Genomic DNA, 11,653 nt, shown 5'->3' on the forward strand with positions numbered 1-11,653 from the left:
CCCAGGGTACTTTTTAGAGGTAATGATGGTGAACCTTCATCTTTCATACTTGGGATAAGTAGCCAGGCAAGCCTCTTCCTTGGAAAGGGACATTATGCTTGGAAAGATGGAAGGTCAGTGAGAGACAGGAAGACTTCAATGAGAGATTGACATGGTAGCTTCAGCATTGGGCTCTAGTGTGTCAGAGATAATGAGGATAGCACAGAATAGGGCAGAGTGCAGGTCAGGCAGGGTTGTTAGGGCAGAGTTCAGGTTGGCTATTCCTAGGGTCATTATGAGTCATAGTCAATGGCACCTAACAACAACTAAAATTATTTAAAAAAGTCAGTCATTGCTGTTGAGTTGGAATCAACTCACAGTTGATCCTCCAGCAGGTTTTCAGAGGCTGTCAGTTGCATTAGAAGAGACTGCCCATCCTGTACTTGAAGAAGAGTTACTAGTGGATTCTAACTGCTTGCCTTTGGTTGGCTGCACAACTCCTTTACTAGACCACCAGAGCTTCCTTAGTATAATAAGGTGGTGAGATGAAGCAGTTTAACTGATGTTCTGAATCCGTGCCACTTCTTCCCCCCACCCTTGCCCTCAGTCTTGTGATTTGTTAGTAAAATACCTAACAGTTTATCTTGGTGAAATAACTTCTAATAGGTATTCATTGTGAATCTTACGTGGCTTTGGTCACCTAGTTGTAAGAAGCTGTGCTGCAGTCCCAGAAACACAGGGTTAGAATCCAGAGCTACTCCACAGGAGAAGGATGGGCATTCTTTCCCCCTGTGATTTACTGCCTCTGAAAACCTATGGGTCGGTTCTGACTCAGTGGCATACAGCAACAACCAACATGGATCACAATGATCTGATCACATTGTTCATGTGTCTGCATGAGTCAGAGCTGATTTGGTGGCAGCTGAAGCACCATTACTAAAGTTTTACTCTCTTCCTTAATTTGACGAATGGAGATGGTAATTTACATTTGCTTTGTGATTGGATCTAATGTCTTAAACACTTTAAAATAAAGGGCAAGATTTCTTTTGACTTTGTAATTATTTTTGTTTTAGTTTTAAAAAAAGAGAGAGCTGAAAGTATAAGGGTGAATTTGAGTGGTTTCCAAGGTCTGCTAGCAGAAGTGGTTTCTCTCTTTTCAAAAGAGATTTCATGCCTTCCCCCTCCTTTCCTCCTGATCTAATACTTTCAATGTTATGGTATATTCACATGATGGAATACAGCACTGCAGGAGTTATGATTTTGTAAATTACTGCCTAACTTGGGAAGAACTGGAGAGCATTATGTTAAGTGGTTTAACTCAGTTCCATAAGGACAAATATTATATAAGACCGTTATTGTATAGTGAGTATGAGAATCATCTAAGGGGGGAGAGGAGAGCAGAAAGTTGAGGATGGGCAGGGGGGCAGAGGTGGTTAATCACATGGTTGCACAATTTGTTGGCTGGAGGGGAGGGGTGAGTGAAGCAAATGGCAAAGATCTGGTGTGGAAAAAAAGGTATACAAACTTTGTGAATAAACTAGTTATAAAATACTGATTAATTTTAACACTAGGACAGATAAAATAGCCTAGCCTTATATTTATTGAAAATATCAATTATGAAAGGCTAAACTGAGGAATGGTACGAATGAGGTTACTTAGTGATAAATATAGACATCACTTTTAGTTTATGGAGCAGGGATTTTGTTCTGAGTTTATTTCTAGAACTCTTGTTTCTGAATGTGTTTTGTCAATTTTGGGTAAAATGCTATGTTAATTTATAGGCAATTTATAGAAAGCAGCAAATTGGTGCTTTTTTGGTCACTATTTAATCCAAGTTTGTGTTATTTTTTTCCCCAGTGTCTAGTGAGGTACATAGACTATGGAAATACTGAAGTTCTAAATCGATCTGATATTGTTGAGATTCCTTTGGAGCTGCAGTTTTCCAGTGTTGCTAAAAAGTATAGACTTTGGGGACTACAGATTCCTTCTGGCCAAGAAGTTACCCAGTTTGATCAGGCAAGTCACAGATTTTAAATATAATCATATTGTCAGTAAAATATGCTTAGAAAAAAGTTTTAAAAATAAATATCACTAATTTTGTTTAAAAGCACGTGTATATTAATGAAAAAATATACGCAGTTCAGGAGCGGTTATATAGTGCATTTGTGTTAATTTTACTGAAAAGTTCTTGGTAGACAGAAGTGTTCTCTATAAAGTGAATAAATCCAAGTGGTTTCTTCTGATGTGAAAACTTAAAAGGATAGTTTTTTTTTATATGACTGAGCAAGTGGTGACTACAATTATTCTATCTTTTCCTTTTGAGAACTTAATAAAGAAAAACCTTTAAACTAGGTATGATCTAGATTCCAAATTGATAGTTTAATGAATTTTTATTGTTTTGACAGAGGCCAGAGTAGTAATAGTGATGCCACTACTACTAAAAAATAATAGAAAATAGTAATTATAATGATGTAGCAGTTGATATTAGTGTCTTAACTTAGATTCTAATTTATTATAGTTTCCATTGAATTTTAGGTTAGTAACTTAATCAGGACAGGGAGGAGTTCAGAGCTATTGTATATAGGGTCAGTATGCCTTGCAGATAACTCATCGGCACATAACGATAACATACTATGACAGGTTTGGAAGCAGGAGTGGCATCCACTTCGTAAACAACATGCTTTCAGAATCTCTGTGAACTTTGATAAATGTTGATAGTCGTAGAGGGGCTTCAGGTCTTTTGTTCATAGGGTCACTATGAGCTGTGCTTGACTTGAAGGCAATCTACAACAACAACCTAATCCTGAGGCTCCTGCATGCTGCAGTGGTTAAAGCGTTTGCTAGCTATGTGAAAGGTAGACAGTTTAAACCTACCCGAGACTTTGCAAAATAAAATGGTCAACTTTCATAAAGATTTACAATCTTGGAAGTCCTATGGTGTATGTTGTTCTACTCTAGAAAGGTCTGGTGACTTACTGGTAAGGAGTTGTGCTGCCAACCTGAAAGGCACTCAGTTCGAGTGTATCAGCCTGCTGCACAGGAGAAAGATGGGAAAGCTACTCTTGTGTGATTTACTGCCTTTGGAAACCTGCTGAAGGGTCGATTATGAGTCAATATCAAACAATAGCAACGTCAGTTCTGCCCTCCAACAGGGTTACTCAGTGCAGTAGGTTTGGTTTTGGGCAACCTACCATTGGGGGGAAAAGTTAATTTCTAGTTATTTCCTGCCTCTTTAAGATCTGCTGTGAAATCATGATTGTTTTGGTTCTGGTGAGGAAAATTATATTGCAAATTAGTCAAGTTTGTAATTGTTTTGTGTAGAAGTTCAGAAGAAAATTATCTACTTTGTTTTATAAGGAACAGAAAAGAAAATTCAGAAAATTATTTTTGAGAATTGTACAGATATTTTAGTGTACTGCAAATATAGTTGTAAAATTTCATCAATTAAAAACCTTTATTACTTCTTAATATGAATGGTTTGACCAAAACTAAAGCTTACTTTGAATTTCTTGCATGCCCACAACCCTCATCTTTTTTTTTCATATACCTTAGGATTCTTCATTTCTCACTTATTTGTTTTACAAATAATGACATTTTAGTCTGAAGTAATTTAGCAACTTAGTAATAAAACTTATCAGAGCAGAGTCAAGACTAGAACTCAAGTCCTTTGCTGTTCTTAGATAATGTAAAACCCAAACCAATTGATAATTCTGACTCCTTTAGGGCAGTGTAGAACTGTGTCATAGGGCTTCTATGATTGTAAGTTTTTATGGAAGCACACTGTCTCATTTTTCTCCCATGGAGCATCTGGTAGATTTGAATTGCAGACTTTTCAGTGAGTAATCAAGTACTTAACCATTTCCTAGTATTGAGATGTCACAAATTTGTCACAAATTTATATTAATTGAAATAAACACTGACAAGGGGGGGAAAACCCCTCATGTGCTTTAGTTTTGGAATTGAAAGAGTAAAAACTTCAGTTCCTAAGAAGTTTTCTTATGCTTTACAGATTTATTTTAATAAGTGGTCTTAATATAAATATTTGAACTTTAATCTTCATGAAATAAATTATACCTACTAAGTTAATTAGCAAACTGAATGCTTCCTGCTTAGATGACTCATGTTTATTCATTACTCTTACTTAACTCAAAGCTCATATGTGATCCCCTCTGTGAAGTTTTTACTAATTTGTATTTCTCCGTCAGCCTGTTTTTGTCATTTATTAAATAAGGGGTGTAGAATTATCTTTTCCTTCCCTACAGTAGATGTTAGTAAGCTTGGTAGAAATAAGAACTCAGTTTTATTGATTTCATATGCCTTCTCTCTCTGTCCTTGTGTGTTAGGTATTATATGAGCATCTGATTTATCTAGCATTTGAATGAGTTAATAAATAATATTCAGTGCTTTAAAAAAGACGCTTTTAATACCAACACTTTTATACCTTCAGCATGTTTTTATACCAACACTTTCACTGCTGTTGTATAATACATTCAGAACTGTTATTTGCAATCTTGTGCATGAGGAATTGATACAGTGAGTTCTAACAATGAGCTTTACCATGATGGTGATTGTGAAATTGGTGCAAGATGGGATGAGGTTATTCATAGGGTGGTTATGAGTTGTTGTTGACATTAGAGTACTCAACAACAACAGTCTAATCCTAAACATTTACTTAGGGAACTCTGGTGGTTTAGTGGTAAAGAGTTGCACTATCAACTCAGATAGGCAGTTCTAATCCACCAGCTTCTCCATGGGGCGGCAATCTCCTCCCATGCACTTTACTTCCTTTGAAAATGTGCTGGAGGGTCAGCTATAAGTTGGTTCCACCTCAACAGTATAAAACAAAATTAACAAAAAAAAAGAAAGTGATGGTTATAAATTGCTGAATAGAAAAAGAAGATTAAATTCTATCTTATATGTTAATGAAGAAACTCTGCTGGAATGGTTCATAGGGAATTGTACCATTGACTCAAATGCAGCACTTCTCTGGTGGTTCAAATCCACCATTGATTCCGAGGGAGAAAGGTAGACAATCGCCTCCAACAGTCTACTGGAAGAGTTAACTGTGAGTTGGTTCCAATTTGACAGCAGTGAATGAGTGATGCCTTAATTATTTTAAAACATAGTCAGGGAATGAGAACTAGAAATTGGAATTTGGGTTTGTTAGTATAGGGCTCTTTAGCCTGTTTGCTAATATGACAAAACAAAAACATCCTATATCTAGGCAAAAAGCAAGTGGTATTTTCCCATTTCTGAATAAAGCTTACCATTTGAAAAACAATGAAATAAGTCTTGGAAAAGTAACACTAATATTTTTGTTTGAAATACTGTGTTTTGGTAAATCAGTGATAAGATTTGTTTGAAAAAGAAATTCTATGCCATCTTGATATTTAAATATGCTTAAAAAACACATGTGTATGTCTGTCTTCATCTCACAGGTTAGGTTGGAAATACACATGTTTAAAATATTTGATTGACATTTACAGAAGAATGCATATAGCATCTATGTTGATGATAAAGTATAATATTAAACATGCATTATCTATCCATCTTGTCGTCTTTTTTTTGTTAATAAGAACTGAGGAGAATTTAGGTTTTATTCCTAATTCACAGTTGTGTCTTTGTGGTTCTTTTTAGTACATAGAAAATCTAGTTGAATAATTTGTAATCAAGAGAAGTCTAAAAATGATATTTCTGCCTAAAAATTTTAACTAAGGGCAAGTTTACCCTCAGTCAAAGGTAGTAGGAACTTCTTTACAAAGTTGATTATTTCTGTTAAGAGTCATAAGTTACCAGATGCCAAAATGTCTTGAAATACCAAGATCTATATACATTGTAGCAGTAATTTACTAACACTGTCACTCTCATTAACATTGATTAGGGATGAACATTGAATTTGAATTTTAAGTAGACTTTTAACAATATGTATTGTAAAGAATTTTTAAGTCAACCAATAAACTGCATTCTGATTAATAGAAATTATTCTGATGATAGAGAGGAATACATTATATGTGAAGTTTTTGAGTGAGTTACCATATGAATTTATTAAATTTGCTTGCTTTATCTTACTTGTTTGGTAATGATGACCATTGCTATATGGATATTCTTGGCAAATTCAAGCTCTTCTATATAATTTTTGTGTTTAAAAATTTAGACTTAAGTGTTTTATAACCTTTTTTTAATCTAAAATACCTTGTCACTTGATTTGTGTATTAAAAAATTCTTTACTATCCTCCTAGTTTTTTGATTGAGTTGTTGATACTTGAGTGTAGATGTTTTGACTCTCTTCTGCTGCCCCTTATACATCCTTCTGTGCTCATAGTTTGCCAGTTTAGAGTTAAATTGCATAACAAGGATTCTCTTTTTTTTTTAAAAAATTATTATTATTATTATTAATTTCAGTGAACATCTGCAGAGATTTTGGAATTCCATTCATTGTTGCACTTTTCTCCCCATCCACCTCACCCCACCCCCACCCCCAGTTTGCTCTCTCCTTGAAAAGCAAAAGACAAACTCCTTCATTGGTACACAGTCCCTTCTCTCACCCCGCACATCCCCACCCCAAGTATACGCCACACTGCAACCCTCATTCTGGACTCTTATGATTCTCTTTTAATCCTATGTATTTTATGCATTTAAAAACTTTATTGTTAGGCATTAAGAGTATTTTAAAGTTAATAAAGAAATTAATGAAACATACAAAATTTAAGAATGCCTGTTTCTACCCTTTATACTATTGTATAGTTAAAAAGAAAACTTCTTCATTCCAATATTAATTATATCTTTATATCTTGAAGTTTTCCTTTTCATTCTTTCCCTCCCCTCTTCCTCCCTTTCTGTCATTCTTTTCTTCCTAGCTTGCATTTTCAAGTTTTCAGTTTGACTTTTTATATTCTTATTTCCTTAATAATTATTGGTCTCATTTTCTAGTGACTCTGCTTTATTTGCTTAAACCATGTTATTAATGTATATCTATGAGAAATAGAACTAAAAAGACCTTACTCTGAAAGTTTGTCAAGTTAATCACATACCTCTTCCAAGGAAGGTATGAACCAGTAAATTTAAACAATACCTATTTTTTTAATTGAAAACAATTTTTTTTTTTACTTAAGATTGGTCAAGTTGAAGCAGTGGTAGTGGAGAAGGAACAAATCTGCAACTGGATATCATCAATTAGTTGTTGCCTCCACTGCACTCGGACCAGCCAAACAATATTTTTATTTTAAATTGGGTCTTTATGTAAAAGTAACTTATTTCCCCTTCAGTCTAGAGTAAAATTTAGAAAGAAACTTAGAGAAATTTGAGAAGAAAGAATAATTAGCATTAGACCAAATCAAAGTAATTTCAGAAATTAGTTTTCTGGAGTCCTAGTAAAATTCTTATTAAAAAGTTGCAAGATATTTTCCAATCCTAAATATGTTGAGTATGTCTGTACTTAGGGTTATTGATGGATATTGAAGTAAAAGTTAAATGCAGTTTTAAGTGGCATTAAAAATTAGCAAACATTTTATTTCTTATATGGCTTCTTAAGTAATTTGTACAGGTGTCTCATTTTTCAAACAAAATTTTATTTGATAAAATCCTGAATTAAAAACATTTCACATTCTTTAATTTCTATATTGTTTTGTGCTTTGTGTTGCTGATTTTGCTTCTGCTGTTCTTACTTTAAAATCAGTTTAAGTCTTTAGAAACTTTTAAAAGTTGTATTTCTTTTAAAAAAAGTTGTATTTTTGTAAAAATTTTAAGTACTTTTAGTAGATACCAGTTAACTTATTATATAGCTCCTTGGATGATAAGAGTGTTTACTTGGAGTCAGAGTGCTCAATATAAAACATTACATGCTACATTTAAAAGACAGCTGAAAAGGTGTTTGATGAAAGCATATTTAAAATTCTAGAAATATGATTGCTTTAGTTATTGGTGTTGGTTTACTAATTTTGCCAGCTCTGTTAGGTGGATAATAATTCTGCTTCTGGAAAGAGTTCAGCAAGCTTGTAATTAAAATATATTCATACCTATGCAGCATTATATTTGCATATAGGGAACAGCTATGAGGTAGCAGCTATAAAATAAAGGTAAGGCTGCTGTTCTATAGAGACTTCAGAGTAAAGAAATATATTCCTTGCAAAAACTGGGTAGAAGCAAAATACTTGATTAAAAATATGTTGGTGTAGCTGCTTTATGTCTTTTCCTCTCCTCCCCCCCCCCACCTTTCTTAGGGCAGAACCTTTTTAGGGAGCTTGATTTTTGAGAAAGAAATAAAAATGAGAATTAAAGCAACCTATCAAGATGGAACAGTTATTGCTCAAGCAGAATATGGCAGTGTGGACATAGGGGAAGAGGTGGCTAAGAAAGGATTTGCAGAAAAATGCAAACAAGCTTCCAACAATAACATCTCTGAGGAAAAAAAATCGGATCCTGGTCAGCTTGCTATCAGGAACCTCAAGAATCCCATCCCCTTGTGGGGACACAGATCAAACCAGTCAAACTTCAGCAGGTCGAAGGGACGATCAAGTGGAAGGTTAAGCCTTGATGTGAAGAATGAGAATAATGCAGGAAATCATGTGACTTTTCCCAAGTAAGACTATGGTGGGATTTTATGTTATATCTATTATCTCATTTATTTTAGATATTATTGTCAGAATAAAAATCAAGACTTATGCTTTTTAGGCCTTAACTATGTCAATGATTTGGGACTAAGATTTGAGATGATAGTAATGGATAATTTTTGTTTTTCTCAAATGTGTTTATTTAGCAAAAATACCTTCAGTAAAAATACTTTTGTAAGAAAAATTATTACTGAATCCTTTAAAATCTACATGTCAGCTCTCTGAGATATGTTTATAAAAAAGAAAAAGTACACATAAATTTTAATTGTCTAGGTAGAACCATATTGTAAACATATTTGAAAGTTTTCCTGTGACTGTAACGACGTCTTAGGGAGTTCTAGTGCTGTTGTCTATAGGGAGTTTGGTTTCTTTCCTAAAGGCAGCACTCTCTGGTGGTTTGAATCCACCAGTGGCTCTAAGTGAGAAATACGGAGAATCTCTCATGCAATTTACAGCTTTGAAAACCTGTTAACGAGGATCAGCTATGAGTCATTTCTACCTCAGTGGTAATGAGTGAGTGAGTGATAGGAATATCTTTGTTGTTATGTGTCATTGAGTAGGAACCAATTCATAACTCACCCTCCAGCGGTTGGTTTTTTTTTTTAAATGAATTTTAATGAAAGTTTACAGAGACTTAGTGTTTCCAGTCATTCATTGTTGCACTTTTCTCCCTACCTGTCCCTTCCCCCCAATTCACTCTTCTCCTTGAAAAGGAAAAAAACTCTTTCATTGTTATGCAGTCCCCCCTCCCAAAGTCAACTTCACTCTGCAGCCTTCACTCTATACTTCTGTAATGACAAGAATACCCATTCATACATCCCTTTTAAACAGTACTCTCCCTCATCTCATTTCAATGCAGTGTACATCATTCCTCCCCTCCTTTTCTGTCTTCAACCCTGATATCAGTCCTATTTTATAACAGTGGCCCTATGCAATATTTGTCCTTTTGTGACTGAGATATTTCACTCAACATAATGTCCTCTAGGGTCATCCATTTTTCATATTTCATGAGTTCCTTGTTTTTCAGTGATGCATAGTATTCCATTGTATGAATATACCGGAGCTTCTCTGTACATTCATTTGTTGATGGGCACTTGGGTTGTTTCCAGCTCTTTGCTATTGTGAACAAAGCTGCAATAAACATTGATGTGAATATATCTGCTAGGGTGGCAGTTATGGTTTCTTTAGGGTAAATTCCCAGTAGTGGAATTTCTGGGTCAGATGTTATCTCTGCAACTTTTTGAGTAAGTGCCATACAGCCTTCCATAGTGGTGGCACCATTTTACACTTCCACCAACAGTAATTTAAGTGAGGTTGTTCTCCACAACCTCACCAGCATTTGTTGTTCGCTATTTTGTTAAATTTTGCTATTCTTACTAGGGTGAGATGATATCTCATAGTTGTTTTGATTTGCATATCTCTAATAGCTAGGGATTTTGAACATTTCTTCATGTGTTTGTTTGCCATCTGAATGTGTTCTTTGGTGAAATGTCTGTTCATATCCTGTGTCCATTTTTTAATTGGGTTTTTTACCTTTATCATGTGCCTCCAGAGGGCTTTCAGAGGTTATAAATTACATGGGAGGAGATTGTCCATCTTTGCCCTGTAGATCAGCTGGTGGGCTTGAACTATATAGCTTTTGGTTGGCAGTGTAACTCTACCATTAGGCCAGCAGAGCTCCCTAAGAATATCTTAATTCCAGTGAATGACTTAATTTTTTTTTTTTAAATCAAATGGCTAGATTAACTGGTGACCTTGAACTAGATAGTTTTGGATTGGCAGTGCAACTCTCTACTGCTAGGCCACCAGAGCTCCCTATGCATATCTTACTTCCAGTGAATTACTAACATTTTTTAAAAATCAAATGATATCTCCTATGAAAATTTGTTAATTTTGTTACTTACAAAGGAGTTCACTTTCAGACAGCTTTGTAATACAGACAATGCAGAAAACCAGATTTGATCTTGATAGGAACGAAAACATTTTCACTCTTCTGTATGCTGATGTAGCTAACTTGTTGGGATCTTAATTAATGCTTTAAGAACTATACTGTCAAAAAGAATGAGAAGGAAGGATTACAAAAACTTTCTATAGAAATGCTGTTCATTGTATTTATTGGTGCTGATAGTGCTGTGAGGTAGTGAAGTATTTTGTCTTTGAGAATTAAAGCATCATTTTGAAAGATGGCTTCAGTTATGAATTCTGCTTTGCATAATTTAATGTTGAACTTTTTTTAATACAAAATTTTATTTGGGACATAATATGTATATATAAATTTACCTGCATATATATACACACATGTATGCATGTATATGTGAGTAAGAGTGTATAAATTATGTGTTCTGTGAGTAAAAAGTGCAAGTAAGTTAAGTTTCTAATTTCCTGTCAGTTTATGCATTTTGGTTTTTAAAGTAAATGAATTTATTTTTAACAGGGAAAGTTTGGCTGCTGGTGATTTTAATTTAGGGTCCAATGTTAGCCTGGCAAAAATTAAACAGGACCAGAAACTGATTGAAGAAAATGAAAAGCTTAAAACAGAGAAAGAGGTTCTTCTTGAAAGTTATAAAGCATTAGAATTGAAAGTAGAGCAAACTGCCCAGGAACTGAAGGTACGTTCTGTGTTTCAAGGTAAAGAATGTGCAGTTGAGAACTCTGTTTACTAATTTGCAATAATCAAGTCCCTTTCCCTTTCCCAACCCTTTCCTAATCTTGTCCTTCTCTTTCTTTGCTTAGAGAATTTTTTTCTTGCGTTGTAAACGAATAATTTATTTCATTAAATGGCTTCATTTATGTTCTCTTTTGAAAACTCTTTAATTATGGAAATTTCTGAAAGTTGACATGAGAGAGATTTGAATAAGTAACCAACCCTTATATACCTCACCCAATTTTTAAAATTACCAAATATGTAGCTAGGTCTTTTAAAAAAGAAATCTGTATCTTCTGATTTATTTTAAAACAATAAAACCTATTCATAGATTTCACTAGAAATGCTTTACTGTATCTCTAATAGAAATGGTTTTTTTTCACTAGCTTAACTGTATAATACTACTCACACTTAAAATTTA

General features: G+C 34.2%; 1 protein-coding gene across 1 annotated transcript in view; it reads left to right on the plus strand.

Moving 5' to 3' along the window:
- Positions 1-11,653, plus strand: part of STK31 (serine/threonine kinase 31) — a 123,024-nt gene that overhangs the window by 35,976 nt on the left and 75,395 nt on the right. The window contains 3 exon segments of the mRNA XM_006880302.1: positions 1,837-1,995; positions 8,199-8,557; positions 11,023-11,197. Coding sequence (XP_006880364.1) covers positions 1,837-1,995; positions 8,199-8,557; positions 11,023-11,197 — 693 coding nt within the window.

The sequence above is a fragment of the Elephantulus edwardii genome, unplaced genomic scaffold, assembly GCF_000299155.1.
Source record: "Elephantulus edwardii isolate Elephantulus edwardi_28Jun2011 unplaced genomic scaffold, EleEdw1.0 scaffold00007, whole genome shotgun sequence".
Lineage (NCBI taxonomy): Eukaryota > Metazoa > Chordata > Mammalia > Macroscelidea > Macroscelididae > Elephantulus > Elephantulus edwardii.